Raw genomic sequence first — 17,462 nt, forward strand, 5'->3', positions numbered from 1 at the left:
TGTTGAGAGAGCTATGGTTGGCTTGTATTATAAAAAACCCCATTTCTTATGTAGAAAAAATGCATAGCAGCCAATGCTTAGAATTTATGGATGCACTTGATGATGAAAACGTCATGTGGTTTTACCAAACTTTAGTTTAAAGGTAGAGGCTGGAGGACCATTACTATATGTAACACTACCACTAGAACAAGTGTAAGAGATGATACTTGCCATGAGTAGTGCTTTGGAGAGCACAGCAAATCAGTGTTGCAGCCCAAAGTAGTGTGGCGTCTAGAAGGGCTTGCTGCTGTATCAAGTGATTTTCCTGAGGTACCTATAGTGCATTTTCTTAAAGAGCAGGTACAGTCTGGCTCATGTCTGTAAATGTAGAATGCATAAACAGGATGCATTTTACTAATGTAAGCATAAAGCCTTTAATTGTATTTGTGTTTTTGTAAATTGTACTTTGAATTGATTTTTTTCTGTGTGCGTGATTCACATTTTTTACAGCTTCCCATGCACCTTACAAGTGGGATTATTGGCCACATGATGATGTTCGCGCTGAATGTAGATTTGTGGGTCTAACTAATCTTGGAGCAACGTGTTACTTGGCATCCACTATTCAGCAACTGTACATGATACCAGAGGCCAGACAAGCAATCTTTACTGCAAAGGTATGCTTTGGGGTCTTATGTTCCTTGTGTGGATTTTCATAGAAGTTTAAATTTAGAATCAGTGCAAATGCTGATATAGACTTACTTCTAAGACTTATTTTTTGATAAAGAATATTTCTTCAGGATTTAGTTTGCTTTTTGTTCAGTTGGATTCTGTTGCTGATGTCTAAAGTGAAGAGATATATAATTTTTTTTTTAAATGTATTTGTAATGCAGTAGGTTCTTAAGGTGGCATTGTAATAAAACATGTTCTCAAACTCATGTTTCTGTTGCTATCAACTAGATTTATTCAAGTTTGGTTTTATGTGACTTGTCTGTTGTTTCTTAACTCTTAATTTGTCGTTTTCTTAGAATAAAAGTCATTCTTCTTGAATGTTTATAAAGTCCCAGAGCATGTATCTCATGCTACCAAAAGTACAGCAAGTCCTATAAATTACATTGGTTAACTTCCAGAAATAGAATATTACTACTTCTAGCTATTTATTGTAAAAGAGAAAGCTTTGCTTTGGTCCCTGACATCAACAGGGCATATATAATGTGTGAAACACCCTAACTGGCAGTGACCTCATCTTTTTTTGTTATCATTAAGTTATTGGTAGTTGTCACTTAACTTCATCTGGAATTAGACATTTATAAATAAAAACAAAAAATAAAATAAAAGAAGGAAGCTCCTGGTCTGCATGTGAAATGCATTATATAGACGGTTGATCAGAACTCTCGTAACGTCTATGAACTGAAAAAAATTATTCCAAAATTACTGTGGTCTTTTGTAATACCTTCCAAAAAGCTCCTAGCTGCAGTAAATTTTTAGAAAATAGTTATTTTTTTACTTAGGTTTAATGTTGACATTCCAAAAAATGAGTAGGTAGTACTTTATATATAAGTGTAAAATAGTGTACTGTGTGTTCTTGTGCACAGTAATTTTTCTTAATTGTCCATAATAAAGTGATTGGGTTTTTGTTTAAAAAGACGATTGTTTCATCTTTTTAAGGGCTGTTTTTGGAAAGTTATAAAGAAAAAGATAAAGTCTTCTTTTATGAATTTCTTTTAGTATTCAGAAGATATGAAACACAAGACCACTCTACTAGAACTCCAGAAAATGTTTACATACTTAATGGTAGGTGCAAAAGAGGAAATTTTATAAAGTATCCTATTTTTGGGGGGGGGGGGGGGGGGGGGGAAGAAAAATGTAGTTACCATTCTTTATGTAAACTCTTGGCAGCTTAAGTCCATTGTGCCTAAGTTTTGTAAGTGAGTGTCTTAACTGAAATAGTTTTTACCCACTTTAAAGCTGTTATTCAGCAAATCAGTTAAGGAAACATTGGTGTAATAGTTTTCATGAAGAGGCAGTGTAAATCCTAATCTAAGATAGTGTTTAATATTGGGCACCAACTCTAATGAGCAAGCACCAGCTCTCAAATGTTAGTGATTGTCTACTGTGTTCTTAAAAAAAAAAAAGTTTGTGAAGTGAATATATGGGAACATCAGGCTCAGGTGCCACAGTCTGAGCATCCTTCATTTATTTAAACCTTTTACCCCCAGCACCTGAACACTCAGGTGAACACAGGGTGTTTACTATAGCTATGGGACTTCAGTTACGAGTGAGTTAACGAGTATGAAAATGAAGTCTGTTTTTTAGTTACAGTCATGGTGTAGCTGGGTATCGGGGTTGTGCCCTGTATGGACACCCTGTGCACTTACATTGCTAAACCTCTGAGTGGTCCGGGAGCTCCCTGGCCAGGCATCTCCTTGGATGCAATAATGGACCAATTTGAAACTGGGTAATTCACTGTACTTTCCCAATGAAGTATTTTACTGATCGTTACAGGAGCCTTCCAAGTAGCAATCTGGGACAATGCTACTATTGCCTCTGCTGTGTCTAGTCCAGTTTCCAAATAGACTTTTGTAAATGACCAGTGAAGACTGTTCCTACAGAAATGACTGCATAGGACAGTCTTTTGTATGGATTTAAGATATTTAAGAGATGCTTTGTACGTAGTTAAGGTGAATCGATAGAAATGAATTACACAGATGCTAGGGAGGTCATGTAGGACTCTTACCAGCTAGATTATAAGACTTTAACAAAACGGTGATTTGAGGAGTTTTTCCAGGTCTAACTGAAGATAACCACTGCAAGCACCCTAGCAACAGACTCCCATCACTACCAAACATTGACTGTCCCGCTAGGATGTTTTGATTCCATACGTGAGCACCATGCCAAGATCCCAATAAATTATTTTTTCTTTTTAACAAACACTTTGCCATGAGTGTCTCTCCAACACCATTGTTATTCATTGTGTTTTTCACATGGACCTTGAGTTAAAGGGTTCTGAGCCTGGTTCTTCATTTAATCATGGAACAACTTGTTTGCCCCAGTTTCCCTGGTGATAAAATAAAATATATTATTTTTGTTCATTGCATTTTCCTTGCTCCAGTGTTTCAAAGGTTAATCTGTTGAAATAAAGCATTAAAAAGCAACTAAAAATTTTGAAATTCCAGAGCCTGAGTAACAAAATTGAGGCAGTTGCTAGGTGTTCACTGTTGTTAAAATAGTGAAGCATTTCTGAAATAGTGAAATAATGAAAAAAGAAAACTGAGGAGAGCTGAGTGTTTTTGTTCTTGGCACTGGCTTTTGTGAAAGAAATTCATAACCACTTTGAAGACAAATAGAGGAAAGGAATTTAGGCTTGTAGTCCCTGCCATGAATCATAGAAAAAGTAAATCTAGGTATTTACATAAGCATAAAGTAATATAGGAACATAAGATCATATGAAGATTTACCATTATTAAAACCTTGAAGACTGACCTTATTCCAAAAAAAGGTAATATTTACAGGAAGCACTGTCTTGCCACACATCCTTAAAAGAAAACAGTATGTATATCGTTGTTTACAAGAACAAAGTTCCTTCTGCTGTAAATAAGTTCTGCATTCCCAGTGTGCAAGGCAGCGGAATGGGGGATGTATTCTAAAGAATTGCTTTATACTGCAAATTCTTTTCTCTGAACACACGCAGTTGAGAACTAGATGATGCAGTTTTATAGCATAGAGAAGTCTGAATGGAAATTAAGTACTTGTCAAGGTTTAAGTCAGTAGTGTCCAGAAATACATAAATACAGGCTGATGTTCCTTATAACATATTTTGTATCTGAACAGATGTGTCACATCTTCAGCCAAGTTCTTTTATTTTAATGACTTATTTTGTTAAGTATTTATTAAATATTATTTATTAATATTGTACAAATTATATTTTAATAATATTACAATAATGATAATCATTTAGTTAAAAACCGCTTTACATTTCATCAGAAGCATTTAAAGCACTTAAACAACTTTGTTGCCTAAAAGGCATATGGAGATACTGTATGTAAAAGTATGTCCTTTTTTAAATAGACATTCGTATATGTATGTTCAGTATATCTGTGTAACTTCAAAATATAAGGATTTATGTTGATTTGTTTTGCATGATCTTTTTTACCTAAAGGAAAGTGAATGTAAGGCATACAATCCAAGGCCTTTCTGTAAAACCTATACCATGGATAAGCAGCCACTGAACACTGGAGAGCAGAAAGATATGACTGAATTCTTCACTGACCTAATAACAAAAATAGAAGAAATGTCTCCAGAACTGGTGAGTTAAGAGGGAGCAAAAGGGAACTTGAAAACTTATGGATTTGCTCAAATCTCCTTGACAGAATTTATTAATTCATTCACAGAAAAATACAGTGAAAAGCTTGTTTGGAGGTGTTATCACAAACAATGTGGTTTCTTTGGTAAGTATTCTTTCCCTATCCTTATCTTTTAAAGATTTTTTTTTTTTTTTAACTTCTCAAGCGTTATTTCATTGCTTTTCTTCTTCGTTGCTGTGATTTAGGACTGTGAGCATGTAAGTCAGACTGCTGAAGAGTTCTATACAGTACGATGCCAGGTGGCAGATATGAAGAATATTTATGTAAGTAATGCCAAGCTGAGATGTGTAGCCCAGATCACAATTATAAATGGGTGCAGTCAAGTATAAAAGACTGTACCATACGCTGTTGTTGCTTCCTGTACCTCTACTCTAGGTTTGGTGTATTTCTGGGTTGATATTACTAGGTAATTTGGGTGAATTGTTTCACCTTTTCAATGCAACATGCTATAAGCTGGTGCTATTTGGAATTGACTGAAGATTGTGTTACACTCAGTAATCACTACTTACTCACTTCTGTGTTTTAAAAATGCTATGGCTATTTTTTATGAGAGGACATTTTTTCCTTTGTAAATGTCAAAAGATTTTTACATATACATGTACTGTTGCTTATGAAGTTAATTTAAAACTCACACTGGCATAGGTTTAGGTTTTCAAGTTTTGTAAACAACTATTAATCCCCACATTGGAATGTGAATTTCAAGTACTTGAATTCTTTGGGACAGCTTGGAACCATTTTTTCTGAATTGGTTCCTAAATTTTGTGTTTGGATAAGGAACTGGTTTTCCTGTCAAACTCTTCTCTTAGTTCAGGTGCATGCTCTTCTTGCAAACTTTTTGGTGCCTTTGACCACCTTTACTTTCATAACTTATGGAAATGTTAATTAAACAAAGAGAGGGGTTTGTAAAGCGGGCCATGCAAGCACAAGATAAATGTAACTAAGATAAATGTAAGGGGTTTTTTTGTTGGTTTTTTTAATTATATGTAGGAATCTCTTGATGAAGTAACTATTAAAGATACCTTGGAAGGTGACAACATGTATACATGTTCTCATTGTGGGAAGAAAGTGCGGGCTGAAAAAAGGTATGATTAAGAAGAAATAAACATTCCTAATGTTTCTTTTTAGTAAATTACTGAAATTACTATTGGAATAAGAGTAATCCTTTAGATGAGACAGGACTGTGGTTTCATTCAGTTTGCTACTGTGTATGCCTATGAGGGTGTGGTCCCTGTGCAAATGAGCATGTAACTAAGAAATCAAATTTCCAAAACACAGAATACAAGGTATCTTAGCAAAAGATGACCTAGACAGTAAAATGTTTGTGACCTTTTTTTAATGTAAATAAAAAGAAATATGTAGAAATTTGTACCTTTTGAAATCTGTAGCTTCTCCCGGTTTTTAAAGGTCAGATTATTTCAGAGGTTGTTCAGTACTTATGTTATTATGCAGGATAATTGCTTAGGTTTCATACATAACCCCAAATTTCTTAATTAAAATTGGTAGTTTTCAAAATGTTTCCATATCTTAAAATGTCTGCTAATAAAGAGAAAGCTAAATAAAAATTTTATATTGTTTTTGTATTGCAACTAACAAATTTCTTTTTTAGAGATTAAAAACCTCATAGTTGTTTTTCTAGCTGTTAAAAGGAAGTGTGTGAAAGAGTAACTTACTTTAAAATCATTATTGTGAAGTTCATGAGATATATGTTCTGCACTGAAATTTGTCAGTTACAAGATAGTAACTCTGTCTAACGAGGGGATTTGCATTGTTAAATTCATTCATGACTCATTTTACAATATCATTTTAGAAAACTGTCATTCGTGCCATATGAATAAATTTGTTGTTTCTTCCAAGGCACGATGATAGGCTGAGTAGAATTGTTCAGTAGGCTAAATGTGACCTTTCTGCTGCCAGTTAGACTGCCCTGCTCTAGGGCATTATGATAGCTGAATTTTATATTTATGTGACTTAGCAACGGATTTCCAATTTATGTTTGAGATAAATGTGTTTAAAATCTTTGTGAAAATACAATTCAACCTACTAAACTTTTGTAAATCATGATTATTTCTAACCCTTAAGGGCATGTTTTAAGAAACTACCTCGTATCTTAAGCTTCAATACAATGAGATATACATTTAATATGGTAACCATGATGAAGGAGAAAGTCAATACGCATTTTTCATTCCCTTTACGTTTGGATATGACACCTTACACTGAAGATTTCCTCATGGGAAAAAATGACAGAAAAGAAGGTATGCCTCATAAAATGAATTCAGCAAGCTTTGTCTCTTTCATCTGTGTACCACTTTCTGTATACATAACATAAGCAAACAATTAGTGATTTTATGCTTGATTTTGTTTGCTTAAAAAGAGTTTCAATCAACGTATATTCCCAAATTCATACATTCTTTTCAATGAGAAAACCAGCCAATTATTTTTGTTTTCATATAATGTTCAATTTGAATTATTCTTAAATTTGTTTTTAAAGTATGAGAGAAATTACAAATAGTTACATATGGCTTGTTGCTAGCCTATTTTGATTTTGCAGGGTACTACTTGAACTTCAGCAAATGGCTGGCTAACTGCCATCATAAATAAGATGTGCTAACTTGGAATAACTTAGTTATTAGTCCTGATCTCTTTAGTAGTGATGTTTTGCAAAAAAAGCAATAACTGTTTTACAAGAGTTGGCGTCTGTGTTGCTTGTTCTTGGTATGGAGTTTCTGACTGTGATTCTTGTGCAGTGCTGAAAAGAAAAAAAGTTAAGCGCAACTACAGGAAATGTGTGTGTGTAAGGCATAAATGTTGAAGTTCAGGTGTTTAGGAAATAACTGATGAAATACTGTATTAAATTCTTACAGGTTTTAAGGAAGATGGTGAATATTTGAAAGAAACTGAAAGTTACGAATATGATCTGATAGGCGTAACGGTTCATACAGGAACAGCAGATGGTGGACATTACTACAGTTTTATCAGAGATATAGTCAATCCCCATGCTTACAAAAACAACAAATGGTGAGTTATGCAAAACAACATTTTGTAATTTCTTATTTTAAAATAACTAAAACTTGTTGACTGTGTCAGACACAGTATAGGAGATACAGGAGATATATGTATAGGAGATAACATGCTGTGGGTTACTCTCAAAAGCACAAGATGTTGGAATTTGATAGGTGTAAGTATATTAATTTATTAGCATACAAATCTGTGTGCTGTAGCTGCAATAGTTGTGGAGTGCCTTGGACACAGGTGTAGCAGGAGAATGCCATGCTAGCCTCACATTACAGCCAGTGCTTGTTTCTTGACAGGACTATCAAAGACTATATTTTAATCTCTTTCAGTACAAATGAAGTAAGATTTAATAGTTTGTCCTTCATAAAATCAAGTTGTTACCTTTGGCAAGCATACAGCTACATTTATGATTGTGGAATTCGGTCCTTTTCACTTTGTCCATTTTCAGTGAAACAACAATTTGAATATTTCTTCACTTTAAACTCTTTGCATCCTGTGTGGCAGAAATGATGTTACAATACTTAGGTTATCTAAATATGTTCTTAATGTCCTTTTTATATGTGGAATTGTTTTCACATTTGATTTTTAAGCTTATCTAGCTGGTGATCTTTTCCTATTGGCCAGCTCCTCCTAGATGCAATTTACAGTGACATACCGGAATATTTGACAGCATTTATTTTTCTGTCCCTTCTTTTCAAAGATTAAAAAAAGAGACAGGACCTTCTTACACATAAGTGAGATGAATAAATGCTATGCACTATTTTCTTTTTAAATAATAATTTTTAATTTTTTTTTTTTTTTAACTATGACATCCCACTTCTACTTTGGAAACTTTTGCATACATTGGGCGTATCATGGTTGTGAAGAGGAAGAAAAAGTTGGGAGAAGTAGCCTGGGAAAGGGATGAGACATTGGCATGGAAAGGAGGGTCTTGCTAGGTGACATAAGACAGCAGGGAACACTCTCTGCCTGTCATTTCTGGATGTCATATTTCAGATTCTCAGCTGAGGCCCTGGAACAGGAGACAAGATTTTCTCTATTCCTGTCTCTAGAATAGTTAGCTGGAGCATTTTTGAAACTTGTGACCCAATCCCTGCTCCAGAGGGAATCGTAACAGTGTACCATGTTCTTTGTTTCCTTCCAGTTTGAGTTCTGTTGTTCTAAGGAATGATTCTCCTCTTTTTAATTTTGATTTCCATTTCACTCAGATTGAAAAGGCAGATCTTGGCTGCATTAAAACCCTATCTGTACCAGAGTCAGGGTGGAAAAATGAGGAAAATAATGTGTCTCTTGATAAAAAGTAAAACCAAGAACTGTTGAAATGCTGCCTTCCTGATCTTATTGAAAGGAAGTCACTTTTGGGATCAGTTTTTAGTTTGCTGTGATTCAAACAAGACATTAGAAATTAATAGGAATACTTAAATCTGAAGAATCATTTGAAGTGCTTGTTATGCTTTGTTTGCCCTTAGAGACAAACAGCAGTTTTTTAAAAATCTTACTGTTTTACAGGTACCTTTTCAATGATGCTGAAGTAAAACCATTTGATTCTGCCCAGCTTGCTTCAGAATGTTTTGGTGGAGAAATGACTGTAAGTTAGGACTTTTATTTTTGTCACATTCAACCGTTACAATATCTGTTCTGAAGACTTCCGTGAAGGAGTCCATGGTGTTCACCTTTGGTCTGCTATCTGTTGTGAATGTATATGAAACAGTTAGAAGTGTTAGCTGGGTTTTATTAAACCTTTGACATGTCTGTTGTGCAGGTGATAACTTTACCTTACGTTCATCTAGTTAGCTGTTCTTCCACCATCGATCTCTTCAAAGGGTCTCCCCCTCCTTTGGGGGCTGAAAGACTTGGCAAAGTGAGACTGCTTGCAAGCTGGTGATGCAAGTTTTTCTACACTTTCTGTAGAAAAGAAGTTAAGACGATGAAGGAGAAGGGTCTTAATTTCTCCTGTACCAACTATCATATTATTTGATTTGTGAATATGAATCCAAGTATTTTTATGTGGCTTTTAAAAGACAGGTGTCAGAAGTATAGCATAGGTATTACTAATGAATCAAAATGAGTTAGTGGAGTCTCTCTCCAAAGAAGAGGTATTTCTTCACTATATCTGGTTTTTATCATCGTATTATTTATTTACTTATTAAAAAGTGAGTATGCAACTAATTTAGTAATCCTTTGCTTGGATGGCTGCTTTGCTCAGGCTTGACTGAAGGAATAATTACTTCAAGCTTATGCCTATTGTGGAGAAACAGGGCTTTTTGATCTTTGTCTATGTCTTGTGTTAGGAACTTCCAGATTCTGGTCTGTGAACCTCTTACAGTCAGATCCTTTTTCACTGGTGACAGAACTGAACTAAAAACCTGTCAGATCTGTGTACAGCTTATGCTGCTGTTCAGCAGGAAGGTTTGAGCTCTGATATTAGTAAGTGATTTTCAAGCTAATGGATCTACAGGCTTAAATAGTTTTGCTTGTTCCTTTTATTGTAAGAAGATAAAATTTCTTAAGTTGATGTTTGCTTGCTTTCAGTAGTGCAAGGTTTTTTAATACAGTATCAGCTTTGTCTTTTGGGTCAGCCCACTGCCCTGTGACATCAGTCTGGATATTTTTACACTGTATTAATACAAATAACTGTTGAACGACACTTAAACGTTCTCAGGTTATGCTTGAATTGATCATTTTTGTATATAATTTTATATATATATAAAATTATATAAAACAAATTATGAATAATGCAGTATCTTACTAAAACAGTCCTGTGCATAAGAAAACTCCTCTTGTCTGATAAAGACAATATGCAGAAATAAAACAAAATATTTTGTTTGGCAAATGGATAAAATACCTTTAGGTGTCTAAAAAGAAGAAGTGTCAATGAGATGGATGAGACAGGAAATAGCAGGAGATGTAGGTCACAATATTACACAGCAACTTTGAAAAATCAGAATAGGCGACTGTAGAAGAAAAAAAAGAAGGAAGACTACTTTGAGCAAAGAATAAATTGTCAGCAGCCTCCCTGCAAATGTCATGAAATAGTTCACTTGCACATTTATCTCAAACTGCCAATAACCAGACCATTAAAAAAAACCTTGTAATTAATGGTTTTACTTTTTTCTTGACAGACAAAAACTTATGATTCTGTTACTGATAAATTTATGGACTTCTCATTTGAAAAGGTATTTCTCTTCTAAACACGTGTTATATGATTATACTTCTACTTTCATGATTTATCTCTAAAAGCAAAAATTATACAGATGTTTTTTTCTTAAAGACACACAGTGCTTACATGCTGTTTTATAAGCGGATGGAACCAGAGGAAGAAAATGGCAAAGACTACAAATTTGATGTTTCGTCAGAATTGTTGGAGGTACAAGTTGATTTGTTTTAACACCAATTTTAAAATACTATAGGAAATACTAAACAAATTAGGAATTTTAATAAACATAGGAAAGTGAATATAATTTAAATCAGTAAGATGACAGTCCTTTCATTTAGCTGTCTTCCTTAGGAGAATGTCATTTGATTAGGAAGTAAATTAAGATTTCCACTGTATGTAAATTTTAGATGTTTTCTCATTCTGTCCTGTATTTTCTAATTCAGATATCTGAATCGTTCTGCATCTTATTGGTAAAAAATGGTAGAGCACTGTTTTTCAGCTTTTGTGAGAGCTTATCAAGATTTTCTGAATAGTTGCAATATTACAGGAAGTATTCTCGTTAACCACTGTCCTTTTCATTTTTCAATTCCTCAGCAACTTACTGCTTTGAGGTGGGACAGAATAAGAGAATAGTTCTAGCTGTTTGTTTGCACTTTTGCTAGTGGTTGTGAAATTCTATGTGAAAGCAATATAAGATTGTGACTGGTTGTGCTTATGATGGGGAGCATCAGTCAGAAAAGGATCTCTTCCTCCCCATAGTCCTAGTGTAGCCCAGGTGTTAGTAAAAGGGGTAGGGGAAACAAAACCCAGTAACAGCTACAGCTCCCTGTTCTCCTCAGTGATGAGGGCTGCTCTTAAGTTACCTGGCTATTTATGTAAAGATACTATTTAAGCCATGTATGGCTTGAGGAACTGGAAAAGGCAGCGCACAGGAGCAGAGTATTTAACTAGGGATCTCACTGTGCTAGATATATCCCGAGTGTGGGATTTGTAAGACATTCTTCTCCCTTTTTATCACATGAAAAGCCAGTTTCCCTGCTCCCTCTGGCCAGAAGTATTGCTTTATAATCTGTCACATGTTAGGTTCTTAGCTTAAAAAGACTCTTCATCCCTCGTCAGCAAATCAAATGGTGCTTTTTATCCTTCTCAGTCTTAAAAATAATAATAGATTTTATCAGAGTTAAACTTTTAAACTGTTTTTATATGAAAAATGCTACAAACAGATTTGGTCAAAAACATCATTTTGGAGAGAGGAACAGGGGGGCCTGGCATGAAATGATTTTCTGGTAAATGATGGAATCTCAAGTGTTACTCTTTAAAAATTTATCAAAAGTTCACAGGGCTCATCAGGCTTTGGGTCAGAACTTCAACCTTTAGACATACCTAGCTAGGCTGCTGGGAAGTCTAACTGATCTCAATTAGTGAAACTATGTGTTTAGAGAATTTTGGGGTGTTTTTTAAGTTATTACGCTATTGCAGACATCAAAATATGGTCTTAAACTGTGGTTCTTTTTTAACATGTTGGACTAGTTCTCAAAATTTCAGCCTGAAAATGTGAGTAAGTTGTAAAAATGAGGTCACAGAAAGAGGAGAAGGTTCTGAGCTCTGTTTTGCGGTCATATGGCAGGCAAAACTAATACTTGCTATAGTATGAATAAAACAACTTTGAGCCAATCCTTTAAAATGGAGAAAATGTTTTCAGAAATAATTTTTCGTCAGAAAATTTTTTTTTCTTAGCCATGGCAAGAGTTTAAATATTCCTAAAATCATGCTTATGTAGTGAAATAAACTGCTTTCTTGTATCTGATGTTAGCATTTTTTCTTCAGTGGATATGGCATGATAACATGCAGTTTCTTCAAGACAAGAACATATTTGAACATACATATTTTGGGTAAGTTTTTCTTAAAAAATGTAATATTAATGCTTCTTTTCTTCTTGCAGATTTTCATATATTTATTTTAATTAACAAATAAAATTACTGACTCTAGGTTTATGTGGCAGTTGTGTAGTAGCATCCCAAGCACACTACCAGATCCAAAAGCGGTTTCCCTGATGACTGCAAAGGTAAGTACTTCAAAAGTATATCATGCTTATTTTAAATTTTACCTTGTTCACATTTAACTCAGGCATTCCATAATTAATGGTGCAATTTTTTTTTTTTCCAGTTAAGCACTTCCTTTGTACTAGAGACATTTATTCATTCAAAGGAAAAGGTATTCTATTTACTTGTGAATTCTCATTAATTAACTGCATGACTATAGTGAAAAGTATATCTGTACTTTTTCATTTTAAAAGTGTGATTTAGAGAAGTATTAAGTACCATAGATGATACCAAGGTAATGTTTAAAGAGTGTCATTTAATACATTTATAGTAACCATTGCGCAATGCAAAAAAATGCGAGTTCTGGTTTTAGCCTACTCTGCCTCAGCAGTGCATCAGGAACAACAGATTTTGTCGTCTTTTCATTTGAAAATTCCTGGATGATTCAGATCTTAACAAGCACTTGTTAGTCTCATGCAGAGGGGAGTGTTTACCACTAAGCAACAGTTGTGCTCATGAATTTCAAAGGATAAATACTAGCATGAACAGCAAGAAAGTTCTATTCTATCTGAAACATCTTTATTCTCAGTCAGATTTTAATTCTTTCTCATCTATGTTGGCATAATGCTACTAATTCTAGCTTTTCTGGGATTAGTAAGAATATGTACTAACGTGTAATTGGACAATTAGTCCAAATATGTAAGTACTAGTTGCATTAATTTCAATGTATGTACTGTTACTTTTGTATAGGTGCAACATATTACCAGTCTGTAAAGCATTTAGTGTTTGTAGCTATGTTCTTAAGATTCAGTGTTCTAACTGACCATTTAGAAATGTTTAAAGATTAGGTTGCAATTTATTATTTTAAGTTACAGTTTTTTTTCTGTATTTCTTTTTACAGCCTACAATGCTTCAGTGGATTGAACTGTTAACAAAACAGTTTAATAACAGTCAGGCTGCTTGTGAAGTAAGTGACTTAGGAACTCAGCAAAGTACAAACCAACTTTCTATATATTGTTTAACTTTCCTGGAGGTTCGTATCCCTGGAATATTTTGGACTATGAACTACTGTATTTGGCATATTTGTGCACTATAAGATTAAATTCATCCTCTCTGAATACTGCAGATTCTGGGGAATGACTTGACTTTTATTTTCAGAAGCCTATGGCGAGACCACAGGTCAAAATCACTTTGTCACTGGACTAGAACACACACGGTGTCACAACCTCTTTATTTTATTACATACGGATTTGTGTAATTAAGAGGTGTTTAAATGAAGTCACACAATAGAAATGGAAAGAGACTACTGTTTAAGGACTAGAATGGCAGGAACTGGAGTTGAATCCAGGGGAAGAGGGCAGTGACATAAAAGGCAGCAGTGCAATGAAGAAGCTTAGAAGGAGAGTAAGAACAGCTAATGTTAGAATTAGCTGAAAACAAATTCATATAGTGCCTTGCTTGTGAAGCTGAGGACCTTGTACCCAATGTGTAGAAAGACTTAAAATTCCTGGAAAAAGGAGAAGAAAATGGCAGAATGTTTTTTTATATAAATTTTTTCAGGATGCTGCTTGAAGGGAGTCTGCGACAAAGTGGGAGAGGGGTTGAGAAACTCTAGACAAAAAGTCACTGTGGTGTTGGCAAAAACAATTTTGAGATACTGAAGGAAAGTTTGTGATAGACTTTCTATGATAATTTGAATGTACAAGGACCCTGATACATACTGTATCCTGCATTAGACCTTGTTCAGTACAAATTAATTAAATTCATTGTTCTTTTATAGATTGATTCTAGTTTGTTAAATTGTTATATAATACTGAGTATTTGGGTGATATGGTTTTGTTACTATGGTATAGTCCTAAGATGCTTAAAATGAGTGAAGACATTTAATGTAGTAAAAAATACTCAGGTACAATTAAGAAGAACTTGGATTCTTTAATTTAAACTGCTTTTCCTTCTGAATAAAACGAAATTTGTGGAGTCAGAATACTCAGTTGTATTATTTGCTGAGTCTAACTTTGAATGAATCATTCTCTGGTATTTTTATACATTTTCTGTCTCTGAAGGTAGTAAGGCTTTTCCACGTTTTAAAATGCAAAAGGTATCTAATTCAGTAACTACATTCTTATTTAAGCCTATCACTTTTCAGGATAAGCGTGTCCTTCCAGAGAATTGAATAATGGCATGCAGAACCCAGGGATAAGAAGATACTGGATATAAACTTACATTGATGTTTACTGCTATTGATCTTTATTCCTTTCTTGTCATGCACGGAAGACATTTAGATTTCCCTTGGATTAATACTTGCTTATTCCTTAATAATAGTAACATCAATTTCTCTTCAGACTTTAATATCATGCAAAAAGAAGATTGGACTAGAACAAGTTTGGAACAAAACTAACAAAGTATGTATCTTCTGCAGTGGTTTTTGGATCGTATGGCTGATGATGATTGGTGGCCAATGCAGATTCTAATAAAGTGTCCCAATCAGATTGTGAGACAGGTAAGAAAAAATGTTCCTTTTTAAGTCAAGTGACTACTTGACCTTTGAACAGAAATGGACAATTATTATGACACATACAAAGATTCTGCAAGTTTTTATTAAAACCTGTAATTATCTTACTCTTTTCTATTCTTGCATAAGTTTTAGAGAAAATATTTGACCATGGGAGCATTATTGTTGTTTGAAACAAAATCAATATTGCTGTAGTGCTGTACAGTTGGGATCACAAAATGTCACAATAGATACAAATTAAGTTTTCTACAACTCCCACATGATCTCTACAAATTTGAACACTTTACATAAAAAATGTTTTTCTTCTGAATTGGTTCAACAATAATGTGTCAAGACACACATTCAGAAAATAAAAAATAATAAATTATGTACATTCAGTACTCCTAATGGAAGCTTCACTTCTAAACTTCTGCCTTTGGGTTTTGTAGATAGATTTAATTTTATAACCTTATGCCACAAAGTTTTGTTAATACCCTTTTCTGGAAATGTTTAAAATTGAATAAACCCTACATTAGTAGCATTTGGATAGTCACAGTTACAAATACTATTAATAGTTTCACTTACAAGTATATTTCTATTGCAAGTTCTTTAGGTAAAACTTTAGCAATTACTTTATCTCACCTGAACCCTTCAATTGGTTTAACTTTTCTGATTATTAAAGTAATATTTCCATATAGAACCATACATAGTTTCTGTATGCAACCCATTATTGAATATATTTCATGGGAGAACTCTATGCAAGATATTAGGCAAAGCTCTAATCATTGATGAATGTTTTATAAATTAAAAAGTACGGGAAGGAATTTCCTTAAAATTTTCTTACAGCCAGAGGTAAAATAAAAAACCCTTGCCAAAAATATCTAAACATTTCAGAAGATAGAGATTGAAGAAAAAATAACATTTATGAACAGCAGTCTTAAGTCATGTTTCACTAGTGTACAGTGCACACCAATATTAAGAACTTTTTAGGGTTCCTCCATCAGATCTGTTTATAAAACCAGGTTTGACTATGCTGTTAAAATACAATGTGTTAAAATACACTTAGAAATGGAATGTGGGCATCTCAATCTCAGCTTTAACTTTGAATCGCATAGGAGACAGAATATTCTTGGCTTAGAAAATATGTATTGACATATATGTAAAAGAATGAACATGTGGAGTTCATTTACTTATGCATTTGCAGATGTTCCAGCGTTTGTGTATTCATGTGATACAGAGGCTGAGGCCAGTGCATGCACATCTTTATCTCCAGCCAGGAATGGAAGACTGGTAAAATAACAACACCTGAAAACTTCTATTTATTACATGTGCTACAGCAATTGCTTTTGTTTAATGAATTAATCAAAATGGTCTTATAAACCTAAAATAGTACTGTTTTAATTGTTTATTATTCTACCCAAAATGTTCTGATTTATTTAAAAATATTATTGTGGTTGGAAAAGCCAGTGTCTAAAGATACATTGTTTGAAACATTTGTTTCCTTAGACTAGATATTCAGCAGTCTTTCTTTTCACTGCCAGTAGTATGCTGCAAGTGTAAATCTCACTACTTATACATGAGAATCCGATTGCAAATTCAGAGGCATACAGGTGCAAATTTTGATTTGTGCCTCCGATGAAAGAGGCTGGAGATGAGAGTCTCGTTCTGTGTCATATAGCTAAATCACAGTTTTTGTCAAAAAGTAGGAAAAAACCTATTGGATTCTATTTTGTACTGCTAATTCTCAAGAAAACTGTCACTTTGTCTCCAATTATGAAATATTTCTTCTTTTTGATAGATAATGAGAAAAAGAATTAAGTGTTTTTTCTTTCATCTCTTGGGTTAAGCTTGTGATCCTGATAATAACTTTTTTCCAGACCAAAAATGGCAGAGTTTGTAATAACTATACTGCCATAACAAAATTCAGGATGTGAAGATACAGTTTTCATGGCAAAAAATAGAATTTAGTTTTCTCTGGAAGCCTTACTTTAAAAGACTCTGTCACTTGTTTTGTTCAGTGATAAGATCCAACTTTCAGTAGATGAATAAGGTTGAAAGTGCATGTTTTCTGCCCTGTCAGCATCTTGTATATGTGTTTAGCAGACTGTCTTGCCTTAGTTCCACAGTATAATTAGCTGTAACAGCATTCTTTCTTGAAACTCGGGAAATGTGACATGCAGACCGAGAAGATGATTTGAAGTAGCAGATCCCCTAATACTGTTTTTCTAAGAATTCTTTTCCTGACTAGAATAATTGATTCAAAATACTAGTTTTATTAACCTTTCAACATTTTGAGTGATAAATGCTACCTTACATTAAGCCATGTTGTCATCTAGGCTATACTTGGCATAAGAGAAAGTGATAGAGATCAGAGTATGATAGTAGGACAGAGTAGAAAACGGGAAGTTTCTCAGAATTTT

The 17,462-nt window shown here is 33.9% G+C and overlaps 1 protein-coding gene across 14 annotated transcripts in view; it reads left to right on the forward strand.

Moving 5' to 3' along the window:
- Nucleotides 1-17,462, forward strand: part of USP34 (ubiquitin specific peptidase 34) — a 140,316-nt gene that overhangs the window by 99,070 nt on the left and 23,784 nt on the right. For 9 of the 14 annotated variants that reach the window (XM_041125311.1, XM_041125312.1, XM_030022504.2 and 6 more), the window contains 17 exons: nucleotides 490-653; nucleotides 1,705-1,770; nucleotides 4,136-4,282; nucleotides 4,368-4,424; nucleotides 4,526-4,603; nucleotides 5,328-5,422; nucleotides 6,420-6,592; nucleotides 7,202-7,355; nucleotides 8,862-8,940; nucleotides 10,475-10,528; nucleotides 10,624-10,719; nucleotides 12,337-12,401; nucleotides 12,499-12,574; nucleotides 12,676-12,723; nucleotides 13,453-13,584; nucleotides 14,971-15,051; nucleotides 16,247-16,332. In XM_041125311.1, the coding sequence (XP_040981245.1) occupies nucleotides 490-653; nucleotides 1,705-1,770; nucleotides 4,136-4,282; nucleotides 4,368-4,424; nucleotides 4,526-4,603; nucleotides 5,328-5,422; nucleotides 6,420-6,592; nucleotides 7,202-7,355; nucleotides 8,862-8,940; nucleotides 10,475-10,528; nucleotides 10,624-10,719; nucleotides 12,337-12,401; nucleotides 12,499-12,574; nucleotides 12,676-12,723; nucleotides 13,453-13,584; nucleotides 14,971-15,051; nucleotides 16,247-16,332 (1,651 nt within the window). The remainder of the gene's footprint in view (nucleotides 1-489; nucleotides 654-1,704; nucleotides 1,771-4,135; nucleotides 4,283-4,367; nucleotides 4,425-4,525; nucleotides 4,604-5,327; nucleotides 5,423-6,419; nucleotides 6,593-7,201; nucleotides 7,356-8,861; nucleotides 8,941-10,474; nucleotides 10,529-10,623; nucleotides 10,720-12,336; nucleotides 12,402-12,498; nucleotides 12,575-12,675; nucleotides 12,724-13,452; nucleotides 13,585-14,970; nucleotides 15,052-16,246; nucleotides 16,333-17,462) is intronic. The other 5 variants (XM_030022506.2, XM_030022508.2, XM_030022512.2 and 2 more) reach the window with 1 other exon arrangement.

The sequence above is a fragment of the Aquila chrysaetos genome, chromosome 8 (genome assembly GCF_900496995.4).
Source record: "Aquila chrysaetos chrysaetos chromosome 8, bAquChr1.4, whole genome shotgun sequence".
NCBI classification, from domain to species: domain Eukaryota; kingdom Metazoa; phylum Chordata; class Aves; order Accipitriformes; family Accipitridae; genus Aquila; species Aquila chrysaetos.